General features: G+C 38.2%; 1 protein-coding gene across 3 annotated transcripts in view; it reads left to right on the top strand.

Annotated features, from left to right (window-relative positions):
- Positions 1-2,700: 2,700 nt before the first annotated feature.
- Positions 2,701-26,390, top strand: part of CHRDL1 (chordin like 1) — a 154,556-nt gene continuing 130,866 nt past the window's right edge. For all 3 annotated transcript variants that reach the window (XM_045188513.2, XM_045188511.2, XM_024551654.3), the window contains exons 1-3: positions 2,701-2,935; positions 6,361-6,508; positions 24,798-24,910. In XM_045188513.2, the coding sequence (XP_045044448.2) occupies positions 6,430-6,508; positions 24,798-24,910 (192 nt within the window). In that variant the 5' untranslated portion in view covers positions 2,701-2,935; positions 6,361-6,429. The remainder of the gene's footprint in view (positions 2,936-6,360; positions 6,509-24,797; positions 24,911-26,390) is intronic.

The raw sequence follows: 26,390 nt of genomic DNA, 5'->3' as shown, positions 1-26,390 counted from the left end.
GAGGTTAAGAATAGTTTAGGAAATGGAGAAGTCAAAGAACTTATATGTATGACCCATGGACATGAACTAAGGTGGGAAGGTGGAATGTAGGTGGGAGGCGGGTATAGGGTGGAGCATATTAAAGGGGGGGGGGAATGTGACAAATGTAATAGCATAATCAATAAAATATATTAAAAAACTAAAAAAATAATAAATAGAATAAGGCATGGAGATAATCATCAGTTTAGTTTGAATATGACCAAGTAGGAAGTCTAGGTTGGGACTCACTCAAATTGAAGTTCCCAAATCAGAAATTAAGACTGGAACTAATACTAGGACGACCAGCATTTACACTAATGAAGAATGTTTCAGAGAATTCCAGCAGCCCTCCTACACAGTTGCTAAGTGTATAAGAGATCCCAAACAAAAACTGCCCAGGAGAAAAGGGCCATTTGATCATAAGTCATTTTAAACTTTTAAGCCAGGAGGTTTTGGGATGTTTTGTTATGCTGTAATTAGAATACTACATACATCAAGAAAGGAGAGTGAGTGATTTTAGTTAAATAGATGAGTTTTGAAATCTCAGTAATTCTACTGATTTTAAATCCTAGGATCCATGTTTGACTCAGGCTAGTCCCTGAAATCCATTTTCCTGAATATTCTCTAAGCTCGTCAGGAATAATGACAAGGGTTGGAGGCTGCACACAGAAAGGAAATTGACCAACCAGTCCTTGCCCTTGAAGAACTCACAGTCTAGTGAGACAAAACATAAGTGCATTAAATGGCATGAGAACAATTATAAGGCAACAAATCAGCAAGTTCAAACTAATATACTACAGCACAAATTGAATGCATTTGGCAATGTATGGGTACCCAAGCAGCAGAATGAAGCTAGACATTTTTGGTCCTGAAGGTAACATTTCAGAAAGGGCCCCTCTTTCTTTGTTAACAATGAAATAAACATCTCCAGCAATGTAGGGGCTAGATGGATGATATTAACACTTTTGTAGAAAGAAGTAAGGAGGTAACTTCCAGGGTCAATTATTCTTTTTTTAAGGTTATTTTATTTTCTTTCTTTTCTTTTTTAAAGATTTTATTTATTTATTTTAGAGAGAGGAAAGGAGGGAGAAAGAGAGAGAGAAATATCAATGTGCAGTTGCCACTCATGTGCCCCTTGTTGGGAACCTGGCCTGCAACTCAGGCATGTGCCCTGACTGGTAATCAAACCAGCGACCGTTTGGTTTGCCGGCCAGTGCTCAATCCACTGAGCCACACCAGCCAGGGCAATTATTATTGTTTTAATTTTCCTTTGTTCTGTTTTCCTGATTATGTGTATTTTTGGCAAGCTATAATTTCACTAAGCATCAAATTCCTCATATATAGATTGGAGATAAAAACCAGATAGCAGTGGGTTGAAAATCAGGAAATACGAATTGAATCTCAAATCTATCATTTATTTGCTGTGTCACCTTGGGCACATCACCTCTCCTCATAACTTTCCTTTTCTGTGCCATGAGACAGTTGATCTGAATGGTCCAGAAGGTATATCCATCAACTCTAACATTTGAGGCTACAGATAGTTCATAGTTTATTGTGAGAGTTTAAAAAGTAATGTTGAGGCTATGGTGGGGTGAAGATGGAAACAACTGTACTTGAACAACAATAAAAAATATTTTTTAAAAAAGGTAATGTTGATCTATATGAAAGTACTCTTTAAATCATAAAATAATATAGAAATGTTAGGGATATCAATATTATCCAGTTTTATCTCATGAGGGGGAAAAAGCCCAGCAGCTCTCTTCCAAGTTTAGGGGCTTAATGTATAAATGTCTGTCAAGGCAGCACTTTTGGGCCTTAGAAGTTTGTGATAATACTTTGTAAATATTGTTCACTGAATAAACGCATATTTGGAATAGTCTGTCTCAAGCTCGCCAAGTCATCAGCAGTGCTATGGTAATCTCAGGGTTGGGTTCTTGACCCAACTCTGAATCGTGGGGACTACTAAAACAGTGGAGGGTATGGTGGGTCACTCCAAGTTTGCTTCAAAATCCTTAATGATCACAGAGGTCCTTTCCATGGGACTTAGGAACCCTCTTTGTGGGAGAAAATAGATTTCTAACTCGTCCCCTCTCTCTCCACACACACCTCCATATCCACCCTGCCTTTAAGTACACCAGCGCTTATCACTTCATTAGCTGCAGTGAGGATTTGGGAAACTCCCCGAATTGATAAGCAGCTTGGTAGGGCATAATTTGCGAGGCTAGCTCATCCTGTGTCTTGTGCACCAGCTAAGTACCAGACCAGGTGCATGCACCCAGAAAGGCCGTTGTGCCGGAGAAGAGAGGTGCAGGGTTCCGGTCGGAGGGTAGCTGGGGTCTCACGGCGGGCGTGAGAGGTAGTGAGCTCCTAAGTGTATCACTCTCAGAAGAGGAGGGGCCAGAGGAGATGTGCGGTCCCTTTAAGACCCCAAAGCTTGCTTAGCCAGAGGAGAGGGGGGTGCAGTGGGGGCGCTGCGTGATGGCAAAATCACCAGTTGAGCCTCTCAGTTTCTCCGGATTTCTTAACTTTTGGGTGTGGGGAGCAGGAATAAAGACTTAGTGCCGAGCATAGAAGGGGTGCGGACTGGAGAAGGGGTGCGGGCTAGCAGCGGTTGCGCGCTTGTGGACTTCCCGCCTGCATCTAGCGGCGGGCCTCGCGGGCCAAGTGGGGAGCGGGCAGGTGGCCCACGGCCGCCAGCGCCCGAGCCTTGGCTCTGGCCCGTAGAGCAGAGCGAACTGCCGCTCCCTCATGGTGTGAGGGCGGTGATGTTTTTCCTCCCACCCACTTTTGGGTTCCTCCGCCCCCCTCGCACGCACTTTGGCTCTCTACACAACCTGTGAGCCACAGACCTCGGAGCAGCGCCCTGGGGAGCTCTGTGCGCGTGCACCCGTGGAAGACCGAGGAGGCCAGTGAACAGGTCAGTGAGCGGTGTCCGGCGCCTGCTCCCCCGACAGTCCTTTCCAGCCTTAGCACAGGTGGGGTATCTTATGCTGGCATGAGCCGCTCCTGAAAGTTCCCCGATGGTGCCCCAGTCTCTGTTGACCTGCCATCCCAACTCTCTTTAGGGTCCAGCTGCCAGTGGTCGGGATAGAGGTGGGGCCCATGGCACCGGACCGAGGCAGGTTGGGGACTGTGGATTCGAACTGAGCAGTCTCCACTCCCTACTCAGCTTGGTATTTCCATGCTCTGCTGCTTCGGGATGCCAATTGGGAAGTAACCTAATGGGTTCTGCAATCCCCTTGGTTATTGCGTGTGCCCCTGAGCCTTTTTTTCTCGCTCCCTGAAATGCTCTGGACCAGTGGGTGATTAATACGTGCTAAAGTTAATGAAACAGGGAAGGACCGGGGAGAGGCTCCGCTGCTCTGGAGACTTGCCTCATTTTTCAACTGAAACCAATGGGATCAGAATTTTGACAGGCTAGACTCAGGAAGCAATGCAGTATTGCCAGAGTTCAGGGCCTAGAAAGCCCACTAACTCTAAGAGAATAGGCGATTGAGAGTTCTTTGGGCTCCAGGGTGCCTGGGGTGGTTGTGGGGCATAAAATGAAATTATAACAAGGTGTGTTGCAAGCCATTGTTTGTCAGTAGTAAGTAGCAATGAAGGTGCTGACTCTAAGAGACCCCCAGGGCTGGAACTGCCAGTTTTCAGTGGCAATCCACTACTGAGTTTTTCTTGTTGGAAGGTAGAGAGGGGGAGAGGAAATAAGCCAACGCTGCCCGAGACTGCAGTGTTTTATTATCAGAAAAAGAATTGCTACCCTGGAGGCTGTCCCACAGATGATAGTGAATATGAGATTACAAGGCCCATCAAACCTCTCAGGGAGGATTAAAGGGACACTGTGGGGAGTGAAGAACTGGCTGACATATGCTCAGCCATTAGCCTTCCCTTGAGAATGTGTCTTCGGTTCTGTTCAACCCAGGAGACTTCTTCTGAGAATGGACAGGCTCCTGTGGACTTGATGGCCCAGATTGCCTTGTAAGTTACAGCTGAGCAAGGAGACATTGGGCACTTGGCTTGATACAAATGAACAATGCAAATGCTTGTTTCATGGACGCACCTTAATCAACACATTTCTTTCAATTCTGACATGTTTCTTTTTCTCTTATAAAGCCCACTCTCCCTCTCCCCTCCCCAGTGTTAGTTGCAGGGTTTTGTTTTCTTTGTTGTTTTTTGTTTTTGGCCTGGATCCCCCCACAGCATGTCAATGACTACATTTCTAGGTAACCTGTAAAAGAACCAGTGCAAGTTCAATGGCACAATAGCCTGTGTGAAGCAGAGAAAGAGTTAATGCAGAAATAACTCCAGTTAACTGGGTCAAAGTATAATTTGAAAAATTAAGGACAGTTTGGCTCTTTGCAAGTGTAAGAGTCGGCATGTTTGCTGAGCAATGCTTGCTTGTGTTTATTGCTACAGTCCCAATAAATGTCTCACACCCAACTCCCTGAAAAGAAAAAGTAAAAGAAATAAAGAGAAATTGAATGGTGAGTAGACTTGGAGAGGGAACTCTTCTCAGTTTTTGTTTCTGCACAGAATACAAAAGCAGGACTTCAGGATCTTGTAATTCAAAAGTGAAGATTTATAAAGCAATTAGTTTTCTGATGTTCTCCATCACAGCCTGGGAGGCCACACATGACAGGAACACCAAAAGAGGTAAATTGCTCTATCGTTACCAACTTTTCTATCTGCTCATAACATTAGTTGGGACCCAAAAAAAGCAAAAAATTCTAAGAGCCGTGTTCTTGCCAGCATGAATTATGAAGCAATGCTACTGTTCACCGAATCGCCCAACCATTGTACAAGAAAAACAACCCTGTTGGTTCTTGCATGGAGAGGCCTGAAAAATGTGGTTTGAGAAATACCCCCTGAGATCCATATGTGATTGTGATAAATTGGATTTCAGTGGTTTAAAAAATCTTTTTCCTTTGGAGACTTGGGGAATAAGCTTAGTAAAGTAGACTCAGAAAGAACCTCCCAACTGTTCATGGACATGATTTGCTTCAAGGGAACCTGGTAGCTCTCAGAAGACAGAGACATTCTGAGTGATTGAAGGTGGACCATAAAGTCACAGAGGGGACCAAGACCTCAGAACCCAGACCTTTGGCAGGCTAAGACCATGTCCTAGGAAAATTAGTTCTTGTTTAAGGAGCAAGCAGGAGGTAGAGAAGGCAGAATGGTACTGCAAATCCTGACTGACGGCACAAATTATTCTCTATAATTAGTTATTCTTTGGTTACATATTCATAATTTGAAACAATGGATTTTTAGTTACCCAGACAACTTCATAGCATTTAAAGTAGGAGCTGTGGTATCATACTACCTCACAAAGACAATTCAGTTCTCCAGAATGGTCATCTTGCATTCCTTCCAGCTCTTTATACTGGATATTTAGGTTGAATCTTCTGAAAAGATTAATGAGCTGAATTCCCACTCAGAGTTAGCCCCAGACCGAAATGTGGTGTTTCTTGAGTATTTAAATATTTTCAAATTACCAATTGGAACTTAAGCAAACTCTAAAGCCTATGGAAATGACTTGTGACTGGATATAAGCTGCAGCAAACTTTTTATGTTTGAAGGCTCAAAAGATTTAAGACTTCTGCCCCTTAGACTGGAAATGTAAGTCTCAGTTTTTTAAGAGTTATAGTTGCTTTAATGGTTTTGCATTGTGGTGTAATGTGAACACATTACCCATTTAATTTTGCCTAAATTCCCTGAAAACTGGCCCATTTTAAGTTTCCATTTCACAATATGCCTGAGCCATTCAGGTATTTAATTGCATCCATTTGCTAATTACGTATATGTTTTCCAACATAAGTAACCCAGACTGAAGAGCCTTATAGATCCAATGTAAGACACGGGAGAAACACTGGTCAATTTGTGCCTGATCACTGAAGGACTAATGAAACAGTGGTCTTGAAGCTAAGATTAGTTAACTTTCATTTCAGAAATTGTTTGGATCTCATGGCTATTATTTTTATCTAGTTTGCCAATGTAGCTGTTTTGCAAACCCCAGTTTCCTTTCTCCCAAAGAAAATCTCTTGAGAAATCAACTTTAATTGCCTTAGAAAAGAGGATTTTAAAATTTATTCTTGTTTCTGTATATTTGCTTGTTAGGATTCAGCATTAACATTGGATAGGAATGTATGTTCATCAGCTTAAATTTTTTCCCATAATCTTTGCAAGACAGGAGAGGCTGGTTCTCTTTCTTACTCAGGAAAACAATGCTTGCACTTATTTAAATTCTCCAAAGTGTTTTTTTTCCCCCTAGCAAGTTAGAAGCATCAGTGATCTCCATCACATTCAGAGGCTCTGTTTTAAGTCTTCTTTCTGCTTTCTTTCCAACAGCTTGACTCCACCAGACCCTGAAAGTTTTGAGCTGTCTTTTTCAGTGGCCAGAAAGAGGAAAAGTGGAAAATGGGAGGAATAAAATACATCTTTACCTTGCTGCTGTTCTTTCTTTTCCTAGAAGGAAGCAAAACAGAGCAAGTAAATCGTAAGTGTCTTGAGTTTAAAAAACAGGATGCTTTCTTGTAATTTCTCTGAAAATGTGGTTATAATCTGTGTTGATTGTGATATAGACCCAAATGTGGCTATGTCATTATTCCAAGAGAATAAAGTGAACGTTACTGGTTTATACATGGATTGATAAAAGAATAAGAACCTTGAATCAGGTCAACTAAATTTGGGGCTGTTTTTCTGATTATCATGTAGGTATCATCTCATAGAACACATGAGATATTTGCCTATTTTCCTTTTCCTGTTTTAAACTGTACAAATCTCATTCCATTTTATATAACTGTAAAAATATCTGACAGATTAGCTGGATTTCCCCCCAAATTTCAGACTCTTCAACAAAGGTTTTCAGTTTATGAAAAGGTATAACAAAAGAAAAAAAAAAAGAAAAAGAAAATTGGGCTGTGCCTATTCCCTTATGTCAAAAAATGAAGGGAAAAACTTACACATAAACTGGATTCAGGTGAAAAATCCTTTGAGGAAATTGATATCCAGGGACTATGAGCAATTGATGCCATTTATTGAAAGGAATAATTCCCTGAAAAGTCAGGGGATATTTCTAGAAAGTCTGTGATCCGTGTGATGGGTTAACATGTTAGAGAAAGCAGAATGGTAGGAAGGGAGGCTAATTAACCCTCTTTACCACCACATTTGGGAGATTTATGAGTAACCATTGACATCTCTGCTCTTGTTAGGAGCTTTCCCCTGCCTTCGCACAGTATGAGCCTCACCTTCTTTGGGCCACATGCAGCCACCTCATAGGTGGACAATTGCTCCAAATTTGAAAGAAAATCCATAGCTCTAGTTACCCTTTTCTGCCTGTATCAAAAGAAGCACAAAGTGGAACTGGTCCAAGAAAGGGCATTCTCTGCTCCACTGAACTTATTCATGAGAAGGTACTGTGAAAATATTCCTGGTAAGAGCTGAAGCAGCATCTGAAGCCCATCATTTAAACATTGATCTCCTTTATCAGCATGTTACATATATTAGGCATGTGGTTTGTTGACAGGGGGAACAGTGTCCAGACTATTCCATTGTTTTGTGTGTTTCTGTACTACTATGATTTTCATAGTAAACTTAATCTTTTTCCTGGGAGAAATAGTCCTTTTGATCAGGCTTTTAAATATGAGTGATATATGGTGATTTCTAGTAGGATTGGGCCATAAGAAGAAGTTTAGCAGGGCCTGCTTTCAGTAGGGAAGCTTGGATCAGCCTCTCCCCTTGTATCCTTTAAACAATATTCTTCTTCCACTTGAATGTAGTCCATTGGATCTCTCCTTTTCTAGAAGTCCTCCTTCATTTTAGTGGACCTGATAGAAAAGTTGTCCATCCATTTTCAACTCAGGTCAGCCCACCATCAGCTGGGCTTAAAATCCTTTCTTTCTTTGGAAGAAACTTTCCTTATGCCCTGTTACTGATGGCATCATGGACATATGGTGTAACTCTTAGAAGACTATCTCTTCTGAGAAGCCTTCCATGTTTATGAATAATTAAGGAATATTGTCCAGGCAACATAGGTCTTAGTTGACAAACCAAAGAAAAATACAACTTAAAAACTATTTGCAAACCATAATCTATTACTTTTTAACATTTCCTACTGCCTATGAATTTATCCCAAGCTCTTTTGATATTCAATTGATGTCAGAATGATTATGTAACACATGGCCTAGGGTGCCAGTTTTGGTCTGGTGTTTCAGGCTTATAATCAGAGGGTGAGGCCAAGGTTGTGGTCATTCCTTGAATGAGCCATTCAACATCATTCTATGTGGCCACACCAAGGCTAGCTGTCTCAAAGGCACATGCAAACTTACCTCTACTGAAGTGGAAATCTCAAAGAATACACCCTATATATGTTGCCTACACATGCACAGGGCTCTATACTGCAGCTCTAACAGTGAGAAACTAGAAGCAGTGGAAATATCAATCCACTGGGGAATGGTTAAATAAATGATCCATGTAATGTACTGCCATGCAGCCATTAAAAACCTGCTTATTGAAAATTTGACAGTCTTGGAAGATACTTACATTAACTTTTAGAATTTTTTATTTTATAAAATTAATAACACTTATTTTACAAAACTATATGAAAGTATCTGAGCTTCATAAAGAATGTGTATTTGACAACTCTTATCCCACTCCCCACACCCCCCAGGGGTAGCCATTACTAACAGTTTGCTATGTATTATTCCAAAATCTATTCTCTGTGTTATAAAAATAAACTTAGATGTCTATAGGTTTTTTTTCTTTTACAAAAATGGGACAAATGTCTTTTTCTATACTTTTATTCAGCAGTGTGTCTAGGATGTCTGTCCATGTCAGAACATTGCAATACAACAGTACCATATTCTTTCTAAAGCCTTCGTAGTTGCCAGTTGTATAAGTGTGCCATGATTTATTCAATCAGTCCCTATTTGTAAATATTTAGTTGTTTTTAGTTTTTTTCTATTACAAATAAGGCATTAATGAACACCTTTAGGTGCTAAGGCAAGTATTTGTGAAGACTTGTTAGGTCAAAGTGTATGTTCAACTTTAATCTTGTAAAGACTGCCAAATTGTCCTCCAAAACAGTTGTATCAATTTATAAACCCACCATCTTTGTATAAGTGTCCATTTTTCATTCCTTCACTAAAAGTATTATTAATCTTGTATTTTAGGACAAGCTTAATAGGGGAGAACACATTTCAGTTTTGCTGTGATATTTTCCTATTACTGGAGCATTTTTTATTTAATGATTTTTGAGAGATAGAGAGAGAAGTTGATTTCTTGTTCCACTTATTTATGCATTCATTGGTTGATTATTGTATGTGCCCTGAATGGGGATCAAACCCACAGCCTCATTGTATCAGGATGACACTCTAACTAACTGAGCTGCTTGGCCAGGGCTGAAGTATCTTTTCATTTATTTTTAATCCAATTGTATTTCTTCATTGAATTGCTTATTTAAGTTGGGTTGCTTGTATTTTTGACAAAATCTTATTTATTGATGTTTTGTTATTTCAAATTTTGTTATTAACTTTTTGCATTTCAAATGACGTTTTTGCTGTCTGACATTGGCTTTAAACTTGAAGTTGAATTTTTTCATAAAGAATTTTTGTGTGTGTGTAGTCAGAGCTGTCATTCCTTTCCTTTATGGCTTCTGAATTTCTTCTTATTCCTAGGGAGGTCTACAAATTAGAAGAATTCCATATTCTTGTATATTCTTCTATTGCTTGCATAATTTGGGGTTTTACCCATAATTATCTATTCCATCTGAAATTCATATTCACGTATGGTATGTAATAAGGAACCAATTTTCTTTTTATCTCTGGGTGGTAGGTTCATGAATGTTATTTTTGTTCATCATTGTGCTTCTATGTATTTTGAAGTTTTCACAATTAGCAAGAATTACTTTTACAACAGGAGAAAAGTCCTTTAAAATAAAATAATATCTCATTTCCCATATATTTTGTCCTATTCGATAATAGATAAGGATAGGTATGAGAGTGGAAGAAGGAAAGAGAGTATTTTTTTAACCTGGAAAAACTTCAGGAAACATGTAACTGTCAGGGTAACAAACCTTCACATCTCTCCTTGTTGCCAGACACCATTTTACCTAAGGAAGCCAAGATTTTTTTTTGTTTTTCACAGGATAGTTATAATATAAGCTTCTATATCAAAAAAAGTGTGCTGCAGCCTGTTTGCTATCCTTTTTTGAGTATCAGGGTGGAATGAAGGGGGACGCCATTATGGTCAAAGATACTCATTCAATTGGTAAAAATCTGAAGAGGTCTGGGGAAAAAGGCTATATTTGTGGAAAGCTGTTTCACAAGGAAATGTTGAGATGGGTGCTGTCACTTGCTAGTACCTAATTAGCCATAGTTATAGTTGCTCTTTCAGGAGGGAAGACAGGCTTGGGAACCCAGGAAATACTGATGGTGCATTGCAGTGGATGAATGAGCCATTTGTGGTTTATATAAAAGTTTGTTACTGTCCAGAATCAGCAAGGTTTGAAGTCTTTAACTGGGAAAACATTTTTTCTGTAACTCCATTATGCTCTGTTGTTAAAGATCTAGTCAAAGAAGCTAGGGAGCTGTTTTGAAGTTCAAAGGAGCATAACATTTAGTGAATAAAATACAGGATAAATGGGCTACAGAGTTTGTCTCTTTTGGCAGCTCTAACTTAGGTAATGAACTATTGATCAAAGTGAGGTAGAAGAATGAGTTGTTAGGAATATTCAATTATGTGTTTTGATGGACCAGCCCGTGTCAAGTCTGGCAAAGGTTCTAGGGAGAGAAATTGCTCGTGTAGTTCACAAAGTCAATTCCTAATTTCAAGGTGAGTTAGCTGGATCTTCCAAGGGACTAGATTCTCACTCATTTATCTCTTCAGGAGAAAACCTTCCAACATTTACATTTGGTGGAAAATGGTCCTCTGGATTTGTCAGGAAGGATAAGCCACCAAAAGGTGTAAGGGAAGGAAGAAGACACTTCGAAAATTTTCCGACATATGAAGCATTGCCTTATGGAGCCTACCCATAGCCTCTCTGTCTATTGTTAAAGCCAACCAGACAGATTTTCTTCATGCAGATGCTCATCACTTCAACGTTGGAGGTGATTATTGGATAATAGAAAGAAGCCAGAAGAAGAATAGACCTATTCATGTCTTAGAAGTTTAAGTAGGTGGAAATAAAAGAAAGAATGCCTTAAAATTAGAATGCTTAATGCTTTTCAAAGTACATTCTTAATTATTTTTTTATGTTGGGGAGACAGTGGGGTTGGTATGGAAGCTCTGGAGTCCACTTAGATCAAAATCCCAGTTCAATGACTTTCTTACTTACTTTGGGAATGTCACTTAACCTCTCCAGCTTTAATTTTCTTATCAGTACAGTAGGGTAAATAGTAGCATAATTACCATTAACGTGGGCATTTGAAGAATAAATGAGATTGTGTATACCAAATGCTTTGAAACACTGCCAGACACAGTTAGTTTTTAGTAAGTGGTAGCTATTAGAGTAACTCTTGTGAAAGCCAAGTGAAAAGCCTTAATTTTTAGATGAGAAACTAGAAAACCAATGAAGTCAAATGACTTTGTACAAGGACAGACAGCAAATCCAAACCAGGACCAGAACTAAAACCCAGGCCTCCAGTGTTTTCTTCACCACATCAATTTGCCTCTAGCAATTCTCTGAGGAAGCCAGTTTATTCATTGAATGGAAGCCTAGTCCTTTGCACATGGTAGCCAGTTAACACATAAGAGATGATCCAAGTGAATGTTTAAAGAACTTTGTGCCCTGGCAGGTGCGACTCAGTGGACTGAGTACTGGCCTGTGAACCAAAGGGTCACCAGTTTGATTCCCGGCCAGGGCACATGCCTGGTTGTGGGCCAGGTCCCCAGTTTGAGGTGCGTGAGAGGCAACCACATATTGTTGTTTCTCTTCCTCTCTTTTTCTCTCCCTTCCCCCTCTCTAAAAATAAATAAATAAAATATTGTTTTTAAAAAAAGAACTTTGTAGCCAGAATTCCTAAGAGAGACAATCTACCATTGAGAGTTAAAAGACAGAGACTACTACTAAAGTTTTTCATAAACCTAAATAAGCTAAGCCAAGGGAAATTTGTGAGGAAGGTTGAAAATATGTATCTTTATGTCCATGCTTCTTATTATATTTACCTGACTTCTCAGTAGGATTGGAATGCCCTCAGAGTTTAATGGAAAGAAGACTGTGCTTTAAATTAGGAGACCTGGTCTGTTCACTTCTGTTGCTTGCTGTGTGGTATTGGTTGAGTCATTTATGCTCTCTGAGCTAAATATTCTGTAATTATAAACTGAAAGGACTTCCTTCTTTCTGTACAGAAAACTAAAGGATGCCAGAATAGGGGCTGCAGAGGCAAACAAGGGAAGTCAAGTCTTTGTCTTTAGGTATTTGGAGCAGACCTGGACTTTGTCTCAAGATCATTGCAAAGAGTATGTTATTCATTTAAGATTTATAATCTGTTTGCTTATAAAAATATTAGATACAAGTTGTATGTGAAAGAATAGTGGTAAAATAATATTTTTAAAGATGAAACAAAATAGAGGCCACCTGCAGAAAGTAGAAAGTGTAGGTATTTTTAACACATGGTTTGGTACATTACAGTATTAGCACTCTAAATTTGGCTTGTGCTTCCCCTTTGCTGGGTAGAGCAATCTTGGCTGTAGGTCCCTTCTTTTCATGACTTTGAATATTTCTTGCCAATCCCTTCTGGCCTGAAAAGTTTCTTTAGATAAATCAGCTGACAGTCTTATGAGGGCTCCCTTATAGATAACTAACTGCTTTTCTCTTTCTGCTTTTAAGATTCCTTCTTTGTCTTTAACCTTTGGCATTTTAATTATGACATGTATTGGAATGGGACTCGTTGGATCCATCTTGTTTGGGATTCTCTGTGCTTCCTCGACTTGCATGTATATTTCCTTCACCAAGTTAAGGAACTTTTCTTTCATTATTTTTTCAAATAGATTTCCAATTTCTCGCTCTTTCTCCTCACCTTCTGGCACCCTTATGATGTGAATATTGGTATGCTTGAAGCTGTCTCAGAGGCTCCTTACACTATCCTGATATTTTTGGATTCTTTTTTCTTCATACTGTTCTGATTAGTTGTTTTTGCTTCCTTATGTTCTCATTCTCTGATTTGATTCTTGGCTTCATCCACTCTACTGCTCATTCCCTGTAAACTGTTCTTCTTTCAATTAGTGTATCCTTTATTTCTGACTGGATCTTTTTATGCTGTTGAGGTTCTCACTAAGTTCCTTGAGCATCCTTATAACCAGTGTTTTGAATTCTGCATCTGATAGATTGATTTTCTCCATTTTGTTTAGTTCTTTTTCTGGAGTTTTATACTGTTCTTTCATTTGGACTATGTTTCTTTGACTCCTCATTTTGGCAGCCTCCCTGTGTTTGTTTCTATGTATTAGTTAGAGCTACCACATCTGTGAGGGTTGATAGAGTGACTTAATATAGTAGGTGTCCTGTAGGGTTCAGTGGCATAGCTTACCCTATTACCCAAGCTGGGTACTTAAGGTACCAGCCACTGTATGGGCCATTTACACGCTCCTCTTATAGTTGAGCCTTCATTGCTGTTGGAACATCCAAGGTCAGCCACTGCCTGTGTTCTGTCCAGAGTCACACAGCATTAGCTACAAAATGATCTTCAGATGGCTACTACTTGTGCTGGACTTGGAGATGCACAGGAGAGTCCAAGTTGTGAACCAGGGCCAGCTGCTCCTAGTGCTGGACACTTAGCAAGAGGTATGGGGCTCACTGAAGCTTGTTTGAAAGAATTTAGGAAAATCTGAAGCGTGGGCTAAGACAAGCCATTCACATGGAAAAGCCACTGGAAACAGCCTGGGTGGGCCTGATAGTTGGGTGGGGGAAAGGCCTCAGAATCACCAAGGTAGGGCATACAGTGTAAGCCAAGTTGATGGAGTCTCAGATATGGTGCCCACCTTTCAGCTCTGTGGCTCTGTGAAGGGAGGGCTCATAAAGGGAACAATGGCTTCTGCCAGCATTTCTGTCTAGGAGAAAGTGGCCCCCAGCTCTTGCCTTGATGCTGGACAATTCAGTTCCTCGCATATGTCTCTGATGCCTTTCAAGCTGCTGCCTCTGTGCTGGAGCACTGAGGGAGTGAATCCAAGTAAGTCCTTGTGTGGTCCCTTTAAGAGGAACTACCTAGGAGTCCAGCAGTTTCCATCTTCCACAACTTCAATCCCCACTGGTTTTTACAGCCAGAAGTTATCACTGATCTTCCTGGCACTGGAACCCTGGGCTGGGGGCCTGATGTGGGACTGGGATCCATGCTCCTGAGATATCCCTCCTGAATTTTTATCCACCACTTGTGGGTATAGGACTAGCCTGTTCTGTGCCTCCACCCCTTCTACCATTCTTGATGTGGTTATTTCTTTAATTCCGTAGTTATAGGACTTCCATTCATCTCTGTTTCTTGTGGTTCTGATAATGGTTGTTCTTTAGTTTAGTTGTAATTTTGATGTGGTTGTGTGAGGAGGCAAGTTGTGCTTAACCTACCCCAGCACCATCTTGTCTGCAAGTCCATAACTTGAATTCTTGACCAAACAGAAAATAAACCTTCTTCAGCAGAGATTTGTGCAGCTGAGGTACTGATAGGAAGAAAAATTTGTTTTTTTTTAACAAAAGCTTTGATTTTGCCCAAAATCCTATGCCAGATGATGTGTAAGGCATAATTTTAGCCAGGGATATTACACAGGTCAGATTTTAGCAGCCAAGCAGCCTTTCTGTAAAAGGCTCTGCCCATGATAATATTCTAATAGTATTTTCATAGTAAAGGCTAGTGAAAATACCATCAACTCCCAGTTATCGATGCTAATGGGAGATAGAAGGGCACAATGAATTGAAATTTCATGGAAAATCTCCAATTTTCTTCTTAGCTAATGTGGTCAACTTGCTCAACTGTCCAACATCTTTGAAATATGGACCCCTTTTTTCTCATTGAGTTTGCCCACCTTCTAGTAGAAAAGTAAAATAGCCACAAGGCAGGTAGTGGGATGGCTATGCTGTGCAGAGGACACTCAGTGTATATTAAGTTGAATTAATTTTGGGCAAATGATCCAACAAGTATAATTAACTCCTGGATAAAGAAGAATAAGCTGTATGGAGATTTTGGCTTATTCTTGGCTTTCTTTTTTCACTGGCTTCCTCAGCCTAGAAATGAAGTCTTAAAGACTAAGGAAATTTTACTTCAATTCTAGAAACCCAATTGCCAGAGAAATAGGAATCTTTTAAAAACTACTGTATATCTTGTCCTTTTACCAGTCTGCTTCAAGTTTGGTGACAGAAGAGAAGAACTTTTCATATGTTCTTCGCTATTAAAGTAGGCCTTAAAAAATAAATAATTGAAAAGGAATTTGTTTACTTAATTTGTACACTCATATAGTTAACAACAAAAAATTCACTTCTGTTTTTCCACTGACTGTATGTGCTATAATAAATAAATATTACTATAATGCTCACATGATGAATGGTGTGTCTACAGTAATAGCTCTTATCAAAACCAATTCATAGCAATGTTTTCTTGGTTTTAGACTGGTGATGGAGTTATTTAGCTTTTGACCTAACCATGGGTGCTAGACAGTAATGATTGGGCAAAACATTGATGGAATAGTGGCACATCTCTGTTTTTTTACTTTTTGTCATCATTGTTTCTACTAACAATGACCCCTAAAGTCAGGTATTGCCACTTCTAATTAGGGCCAGTTGTATCATTTGGAAAAAGCTTTGATAGTGCAGTTTGAAGTTCCATCTCAAATGTTAGTTGGAATTCCATTGGGACCCTGCTCTACTCACAGATATCATTAGTTACTAGTAAGTTATTCATTCTCCTGCTGGTATGCCTCAGTTATTGGCAAATGGCGATCTTTCTTTTGTTGCCTTTATCTCCTAGAAGTTGATGAAGCATCATTGTTTGAATAAAATCGCCTCACTTGTGGTTCTTGTATAAGCTAATATGCTAGGACTTTTGGTGTGGTTGATTTTGCTGTGTAACTCATTAAATTCTCCCCTAGGTGATGCCAAAAACTTTTTTAAAAGTTTTGATGTATAAGCATGTGCTGAAATTCACTTTATCATAGTTTCTGAAAATTGACAATTGTTCAGCATACTTGTGGAGAAATTAGCTATTATGTTAGCCACTCAAACTTGGACAAATATAGTAAAACATGTATTAAAGACTATAGTGTTTACTTTTGTTATGTGCTTAAAAATATCAGTGTTAGTAATTGAAGAAGCATTGCTTAACAGCAACAATCATGTACTGTTCCGCTTCTTGTCTGCCTGAATTTGCTCCTTCCAGGAGTTTGTGGATTTCTGCCTGGGACATAATTGGCCAAATCCCATATTGCTAAAATAGTAAGACAATATACTTGATGAAAGCCTATTTTTTTTGTATTTAGGTTAGGTTTCTATCAGAAGTCAGTGTTTAAGTAAGATATTTTTATCCTCAATAAACAGAGTTTGCAAGATAATCATCCTGTAAAAGGGATAAATGCCAGGTGAATATTATGAACAAAGTGCTGTTAGGTTTAAAGAGAATGAAAAAGAGCTTTTATCTGGGGCAATCTATTTTCCCAACTAGATTTTCACATCTCTGACAGTATGGTTATTATTTTATACTTTATCTCTGCCTTAGATACAAAAAATTCAAAATAAAGTCTGCCATCTGTACCATTATGTGCAGTCTATTTGAATATGAATTGACTTTACTACAGATGACATCTGAGTCTTAAAAAGGTGATCAAAGTTGTGTTTCAAAGGTAGAATAGAAAGGTAACAAAAAAAGGTTAGGCAAAAATGTGTGGAGCCCTTCCTTTTCCAAGTTCTAAATGTGGACGGCCTGCACCTTACAACTATATAGCAGGAAAGGCAGAATTCTGCAATGGTGATACTCCTTGGTTCTGAAACAGGACTGCTTAGGTTTGAATCCTAGATCTGTACTTTAACTAGTCATGTCAACTTGGGCAAGTTACCAAACCTCCATGTGCTTCAGATTCCTCATCTGTAAGATGGGACTAATGATGAAACCTACCTTGTAAGGTTGTAATGAAAATTTAGGGAATTCATTTATGTAAAACCTTTAGAACAGAGCCTGGATTATATGGAGTGTTTAGTAAATATTAGTTATTTTTGTTATCACCATTCTCATTTAGCTCTATGTTGTTCAGAACCTAGTTCTCTGGCTGCACTTTACACTTATCTACCTTGTAGCCTTTGAGCCAAATTTAGAGGAGGAAAATTCAGATCATTCAGTTTTCACACTTTGTCTAAAAATACTCTTTAGAGGCTGAATTTAAAGGAAATGGAATCTATTGGCTGAAACAAGTTATTTGGATTATCTGTGGATTTCATGAATAATAGTGAATTCAAATAAATTGAAAGAATCCATTTAATATTGCATGTGACATAACCTGCCTTAAGGATATTTTAGAGAAGAGATAGAAGCTAATTTTAAAAATAATATATGTATATATATAAAATACCTTCTTTGTGCCATCAGTATATACTGTTCCTTTGGAAAAACACTTTCCTGCAAGTTAGAACCTTTAACAAAAATTTGTACTTATTTATTTATATTTTTATTAAAGTTTACATCGAATATTATTTTGTATTAGTTTTGGGTGTGCAGCATAGTGGTTAGACAATCACATACTTTACAAAGTGGTCCCCCTGATATTTCAAATACCCACCTGGCACCACACATAGTTATCACAATATTACTGACTATATCCCCTATGCTGTGCTTTACATCCCCATGACTATTTTGTAACTACCCATCTGTACTTCTCAGTCTCTTCACTTTTTTTCCCCAGTTCTCCTATTCCCCTCCCTCTGGCAACCATCAGTCTGCTCTCTGTCTCTATGAGTCTGTTTCTGTAGGATGTGAATTTTAAAAAAGATATAAATGCACTGGAAACCCACATTTTGATAGCCTGTTTTATTTTAGGGCTTGCTTAGTGTTTTAGAGGTTTTATCTTTATTCTATTTTTTTAATCAAGGAAGAAAGAAGTAAATCACCCAACCATGAAGATCACATAGCTGATAATGAAAGATCATCCAATTTTATATTTTAAGTAGGTAGATTTGATGTCAACTCTGAGTGAGCTAATCCAGAATAAAATGCTTAATACACAATATTCCATGTTACTTTGCATTGTGAATTTAAATCAGGAAAGTAACTTCTAGCTTACCTCCATTAAAGCAGAACCATACAAGTAGAACTATTTATGCTAGCATAATAATGTCACTTAAATAGCCCCATTCATGGATTTGCTTCTAAGTGTATACTCAGATTATTTCTGAAATGTCTAGATGAGTTGTATATGTGAATGCAAATCACTTAAGTGTTTGAGGGTTAGATTATAAATTTATTGCAGAAGTCACTGTCCTCTCACAAACACATGGAAGGCAGGAAAAAGTGCCTCATTTAAATGTTCATTTTCAGAAATTCAAGATTATCTCTCATCAGTTAAAGATGCTAAGATTATTAAAATATTTCCTACTTCATTCTAGAATATTGTGGATAATAAGTCTCATTTGCTTTTCTTAAAAGATTTTATTTATTTGTTTTTACAGAGATGGAAAGGGAATGAAAAAGAAAGGGAGATAAACATCAAAGTGCAAGACAAACATCCATCAGTTGCTTCTTGCCTGTCCCCAACTGGGGACCTGGCTCACAACCCAGGCATGTACCCTGAACAGAAATCAAACCATGACCTTTTAGTTTGCATGACAACACCCAACCCACTGAGCTACACCAGTCAGGGCTAATTTGCTTTTATACCAAGAAGATTGTATTGCTAATACTTGGTTGAAAATCAAACAAATTCTGCCTAAAAAGTAAATTCAATTTTCTCAGTTCTTTCAATTAATAAATAGTTTTGAGCATATGCTCTTAGCCCAGAAATGTAGGTTAATATAACAATGTTAACAATAATAGTAATGCCATAAAAGGAGAAATAAAAATGAATATGTATTGTGCCTTTCCGATAAAGAAATACCAGTTCCTCCACCATATTGGCAAAGTTTTTGTTGACATAAGAAACATCCAAATGTGTAGAGAATTTTTATGAATTTATTTGAGCCAAACTGATGACATAAGCTGGAGAGCAATATCTCAAATGCTCCTGAAAATAACTGTTTTGCAGCTTTGTTTATGCATTTTAGATTAAGGAGGAAATGAAAGGAAGATTACAAGGATGTGGGGAAAAGCAAGGCAAGAGTTGGATTACAGGATAGTTAACAAGATTATGTGCTTTCTTTTTAATTTTTTAATTTATTTTTTATTGTTATTCGAGCACAGTTGCCTCCACTTTCCCCCAACCACCCTCCCATGCCCCACCCAACCCCACCTCCCACTCTCAATCCTACCCCACTTTGGCTTTGTCCATGTGTCCTTTATACATGTTCCTCGATGACCCTTTTTTGAAGGTGGTTAAAGCTTATTTCAAAAGTGTGTTAACCTGGATGCTCAAGAACAATGGAGAGGGCTAGCTTAAAACATTTCATTAAATAAATTGTAGGCCTGGGGGATACCTACCCACCTGCCCAGGTAGGAATTTATGATCAGCTCTTTCTGTGGGGTTACTTTCCATAGAACCCATTTTTAAATCCACATAATTAAAATATCCCATGTTGGGAATCACCTACTGCTAATATGATGGTAAATTAGTGTAGCTTTTTTGGGGTGCAATTTGACAATATAGTCAAGAATTTGAAAGCATTCAAAACCTTTGACCCAATAAATCTACTTCTAAAAAATTATATTAAGAAAGTAACCAGTGTTGCATGGAAGTTTATTTCAAAGATATTTAACATGAATTTTTTTTAAAAGAAGAGGAAACAACCTAATACTTCCCAAAAGGGAATTAGTTAATAAATTATGGTTCAACTATGTTGGTATGAAGTCATTTCACTAGGCATGAGGTATGGGAGAAAACCTTAATAACACAAAAATATTCATGATATATTAATTTTAGAATGTAGTTTACAAAATGTATATACTATATGCTATTAATTTTGTAATAAAACTTTTATACACACAATGCATAGAAAAAAGACTGGAAAGAGCATCCAGTTTTTGGTCTGACATGTAAAGAGCTTAGAACTTCTCACTCCTATTGTCACAAGAAAAAGGCTGAAGGACCTGAATATCAACAACTCCTTTTAAATCAATCAGAAAATCAAGGTCACAGGACAAACTGGCCTGTATTTTTTATTCTGAAAACTAGAAAGACAGGCAAATGCAATCACTGCCGCTCTATCCTGGTAGGAACACTTAAAGGGTAATTGACTAATTGATGGAAAAGGAACATGTACTTGCTTGAGAAATAAAAACTCCTTTTTGTGAGTTTTACCTTCAGGAGCCCCACCAGATTGGTAGGGTCAAGATAGGAGAAAAATTTCTTCCTGCTTCAGGCAGGGGAGGGAAATACCCAACTCCACTAGCCTTCCTGTCTAACCTATGCTGGTGGGTAGGGGAAGCAAGGCATTTTTTTTTGACTACTTGTTATTTTATTTATGTAACTAAAGTGCATACGATTAAAAAGACTAAATGTGCCTAGGGAACCTTACTTTATTAAACAATCACAATAACCCAACTCTATAGTGTTATGTAACTAAAACAAAGCTTATTTTCTGTACAAATATATTTACTTATTTTAGTAATATATTTTATTTTTTATTTAATCTTTAATGTATTTTTCTCCATTACTATTTAATCCCCTTACACTTCCTTCCCCCCCAGCAATCACCACATTGTTGTCCATGTCCACAAGTCCTTTCTCCTTTTTGCAATAGTATGGATGGACCTGGAGAACATTATGCTAAGTGAAATAAGCCAATCAGAGAAAGACAAATATCATATGATTTCACTCATATGTGGAGTCTAATGAACAAATTGAACTAACGAGGAAAATGGGGATAAGCTAGTGAGTGGGTAGGGGAGGTTAAGGAGTGGAGGGACTGAGCAAACAGGAGCAAAGCAAGTTTGAAGGTCACACAGCTCAGGGACACAGGCTTACTAAAAGACTGAGAGATAATTGCAGTAGAATGTTTCTCCTTCCCCCACAATTTACCAGCACGTCAATAGGACCGGTATATAATAGGAGGTTACAGTTAAAAGAGTTGCAAGCCTCAGAAACTATTTAAGAAGTATTATCTAGGAAATCCGAAGAACAACAGGGGTGGGGAATAAACAGAGACATTAGAACAACTTTTAGCTTCTGGCACTACAACTACAAGAAACAGTAAAATTAGCTTATCTCCTATCTAGAGTAACATGAAAACTGACACTATTTACTTTAGCTCCTTTTACCCAATACATTATGTCCAAATTTCAACAACAAAAAAATCCAACTACAGTAGGAAAAGACAAAAGAAGAATCAGTACCTGACTCAGATATGGCAAATAATTTGGAATTATCATACCAGAAATTTTAAATAACTATGATTAATGTGCTAATGACTCTAATGAAAAAAGTGGACTATGTACAAGAATGTATGGGTAATGTAAACATGTAGAAGGAAACTCTAAGAAAGAATCAAAAGAAAATGTGAGAAATCAAAAACACTGTAACAAAAATGAGGAATGCCTTTTAAAAATATATTTTACTGATTATGCTATTACAGATGTCACAGTTTTTCCCGCTTTACCCCACTCTGCCTGGTGTCCCCATTCCCTCCAGCAACTCCCCCTCTTAGTTCATGTCCATGGGTCATGCATGTAAGTTCTTTGGCTTCTCCACTTCCTATACTGTTTTTGACATCCCCCTGTCTATTTTGTACCTACCAAGTTGTACTTCTTAATCCCTGCACCTTTCCTCCATTCTCCCCCTTCCCCTCCCAGCTGATAACCCTCTAAGTGATCTGCATTTCTGTGATTCCATTCATGTTCTGGTTGTTTGCTTAGTTTGTTTTTTTAGGTTCAGTTGTTAGCAGTTGTGAATTTGTTGTAGTATCATCACCAACCTTTTAAAGTTTGTGGTTTTGATCTTCTTTTTCTTAAATAAGTCCCTTTGACATTTCCTGTAATAATGGCTTGGTGATGATAAACTCCTTTACCTTCACCTTGCTTTGGAAGCACTTTATTTGCCCTTTGATTCTAAATGATAGCTTTGATGGATAGAGTAGTCTAGGTTTTAGGTCCTTACTTTTCATGACTTTGAATACTTCTTGCCAGTCCCTTCTTGCCCATAAGATTTCTTTTGAAGAATCAGCTGATAGTCTTATGGGAACTCCTTTGTAGGTAACTCTCTGCTTTTTTCTTGCTGCTTTTAAGATTCTCTCTTTATCTTTAACCTTTGGCATTTTAATTATGACGTGTCTTGGCGTGGCCCTCTTTGGGTCCAACTTGTTTGGGATTTTCTGTGCTTCCTGGACTTGTATGTCTATATCTTGCACCAAAATTAGCAAATTTTTATTTTATCATTAAATAGAAATAGTTTTATTTTGTATTTTCCAATATGTGTGCCTTTTACTTCTTTTTCTTACCAGATTTCACTGGCTAGTATCTCCAGGAGTGAAAAAATAGGCATCCTTAGATAATTCTCAATCTTAGCAAGAAAGCATTGTCTTTTGCCATCAACTATGATGTTAGCTGTAGGTTTTTTACAGATGTCCTTTATCAGGTTGACAAAGGCCCTTTCCTAATTTATTAAGAATTTCTGTCATGAATGTATGTGCAATATTATCAAATATTTTTTCTGTATCTTTTGCAATGATTGCATGGTTCTTCTTCAGTTTGTTGATATGATGAATTGTGTTGATTGAGTTGTGAGTGTTGAATTAGCCTTTAATTTCCAGAATAAATTCCACTTGCTCACAAAGTGTTATCTTTTGTAGTATATTGTTAGATTTAATTTGCTAAACTTTTGTTGAGAATTTTTGTATCTATGTTTATGAGGGATATTGGTATGTACTTTTTTTTCTTATATCTTTATCTGGTGTTAGTATCAATGGAATGGTTATATCAAAGATTCAGTTGGAAGTACACCATCCTCTCCATTTCTTTGAAATGTTTAGTAGAATTTTTTAATTTACATGTTTTATTTTTTATTTTCATAGTTTTTTATTGTATTTCTTTCCATTACTATTTATCCCCCTTATGCCCACTTCCACCTCAACCCATCCCCCTCTCCCCTGCCCCACATATGAGTGAAATCATATGGTATTTGTCTTTCTCTGACTGGCTTATTTCACTTAGTTTAAGGTTCTCCAGTTCCATCCATGCTGTTGCAAAAGGTAGTAGTTCCTCCTTTCTTTCTGCGATGTAGTATTGCATTTTGTAAATGTACCACAGTTTTTTGATCCATTCATTTACTGATGGGCACCTAGGCTGTTTCCAGCATTTGACTATCATAAATTGTGCTGCTATGAACATTGGGGTGCATAGGTTCTTTCGAATTGGTGTTTCAGGATTCTTAGAGTATAATCTCAGCAGTGGAATTGCCGGGTCAACAGGCAGTTCCATTTTTAGTTTTCTGAGGAAATTCCATACTGTTTTCCACAGTGGCTGCACCAGTCTGCATTCCCACTAACATCAGACTGTTTTTCTGTTGGATTTGTTGATCCTTTCCTGCTTGATTTGAATAATTAAAAATGTTTCAGATTCAAATACTTCAGTTGTTGGAGATGTCTTCTCACAGTTTCTTGCTCATCTGTCTTTATTGTTTCAGTTTTGATCATTAGGGAAATGTATATTGGTGAGTGAGGGAAATTAATGTGTTTGCTACAAGAGGAGTCTTAGCTTATTTTGGCTTTGTATCATGGGAATCAGGAAGTAGAAGAGGATGGAAGACAAACCACATGGTTTGCAAATTTATTTACCTGTTATTTGTTGATTGCTTACATTTATTGACCACAGTGTGCTATGCCATGTGATTGATAGAGAGTAAAGAAAAAAAATGTTGCCCACTTTTGAGGATCTTTTACCCTGACAGAGAAATAAGATGTAAAATAAGAGAAGTAATATAGTATGTGCCCAGGTAACATACTTATGGTCTAAGATAAACTGTGACTAGCAAAACTTCTATTTCAGTAAAGGGGAAGGAGACATTTCTTTTTAGTTACATGAGGAGTTGTTTATGCAAGAACAAGTCTATTAAGTTGAATGAGAGCGAGGACTGTGTGTCTTTTTGCTCATTATTTTATCTCTAGCACTTAGTATAGAGCCTGACAAGTAGTAAGTGCTCAAATACTTGCTTAATTTTTGAATTATGTGAGCATTTGTGGGCAAAGTCATTTATAGGGACCGACCACAATGTATTTAGTCCATCACCCCTATATCTCCACCAGGCAACTCTGAGAATGTTCTGATAAATCAGCATTTCAGACATTAGCTTGCTTTTACAAAGCAAGGGAGCACAACCTTTTCCAAAAGAACACGTGACATGCTTCTTTATTTTATCATTATAATATAGCAGTAGTCAAGATGTTGGCTTCACTGTCAGGTAAATGTGGGTTTGAGTCTCATGTCAGTTACTTGCTGGTTATATGACTCTTGATTTCCCTCATCTATAAAATGAGACTAATAGTAGGGCCTACATGACTGGGTCATTGTAGTATCAAGTAAACAAAGCATATAAAACTCTGAGACATAGTAGGTGTTCTGTAAATATTCCCTATGCTTCTTCCCTTGATGTACACTAAAGTAGATGGAACCTGTGATTGCCTTTGGATTTTGTGACATGATCATGTTTTCTAACAGGCATATTCTTCATCCCCTTCCTCACAGATTCAGAGACATATTGCATGTTTCAAGACAAGAAGTACAGAGTGGGTGAGAAATGGCATCCTTACCTGGAACCGTATGGTTTGGTTTACTGTGTGAACTGCATCTGCTCAGAGGTACAATCCCTCATGGCATGTGATTTCCTAGTTTCCTCCTCAGCATGAAGAGGTGCTTTAGTGCCCAGATGGCCAGAGACCATGGGTGTTAAAATCCTAAAAGAAGATAAGAAACAGATCACAAGGAAAAATATGCACCTTCCATCTATTTCCTCTGTTGCCTTTTGCTTAATTTTCATGGGATCTCTGAATAGTTGCTATAGACATGTACTTATGGTCTCTTCGTTAAATGATATGGGACACGATAAGAGAAGGCAGAGTAGTTTGATAGTGGGAGTCAAGGAAAAAGCTCAATATAATGTCCGAATTGTAAGACAAAGTTGTTTTTTGGAAACCATTTTTAGGGCTGGCCTTTAGAGAGAAGAATAGTGCACATTATTCACTGATTCACTGAGAGACTGTATTTTATGTTGTCTCAGCCAATAATTTTTATTAGCACTGAGGTAGTGAGACCTTGGCCTGTACCTGGTGAGGATTAGAGTTCTTCGGCTTGGCCTTGGCTCCTGTCAATTACTTTGGAGAGGCATTTGGATAGCTTAAATGCTATGTTTGCAATAGGACAACACAGGTAGTCCCATTTTCTTTCCATGGCCTTAACCCAGAACCACAGCTATGGTTCATTTTTCTGAACAGAGCTCTACCACCATATTCTAGGCCAGTGTTTCTCAACCTTGGCAGTGTTGACATTTGGGGACAGATAATTCCTTGTTGTGGGGGCTGCTTAGTGCATTACAGATTTCTAGCACCATTCCTGACCTCTACCTACCAGGCAACAATAACACTGACCCTAACTGTGACAACCAAAAATATCTCCAGACATGGCCAAAGCAACTTGGGGAGCAGAATGACTCCAGTGGAGAATCACCACACTAGGCCAATTGAGAAGGGAGGCCTTGTACTAGGCTTTAAGAAGTAAGAATGCTGAACATATACAAAAGAATTTTCAAGACCAGCCTCTCATTTGAGACATCATGGCAGAACTCAACTCTTCATTAGTGCCGAGGTGGAACAGGAACAGAAACTTTTGCCATTTGAACAGAAAATTGGGCTTTCAGAATTTTGAGCATGTGGAAACCTAGCTTTCAGACAATATCAGGTGGTGTTAAGAGGCTGAAGGCCTCTAGAGTCAAAACAGACCAAGTTTCCAACCCTGCCACTGCCACCTATGAGCCATGTTACATTGGACAATTTACCTAACCTCTCTGAGATTCCTCCACCTTCTTTAAAATGGCATAATGATATTACATATTTCATAGGGTTATAGTAAGGGTTAAATTCACTAATTAATTTTAATCACTTAAAACAGTGGTTGGTCACAATCAACATTGAAGAAACATTAACTACTATCATCATCATCACTCTCATTATGGTCATTATTATTTTAATTAATTGATTAATTCTAGAATAGAATAAAGCACTAAGGAGGAATCAGTTAAGATTTCACCCAGGAGGAGTGGTTTCTGATGTGCTTTGATCTCAC

The sequence above is a fragment of the Desmodus rotundus genome, chromosome X (assembly GCF_022682495.2).
Source record: "Desmodus rotundus isolate HL8 chromosome X, HLdesRot8A.1, whole genome shotgun sequence".
NCBI lineage: Eukaryota > Metazoa > Chordata > Mammalia > Chiroptera > Phyllostomidae > Desmodus > Desmodus rotundus.
This window is presented reverse-complemented; position numbering and strand designations above follow the sequence as displayed.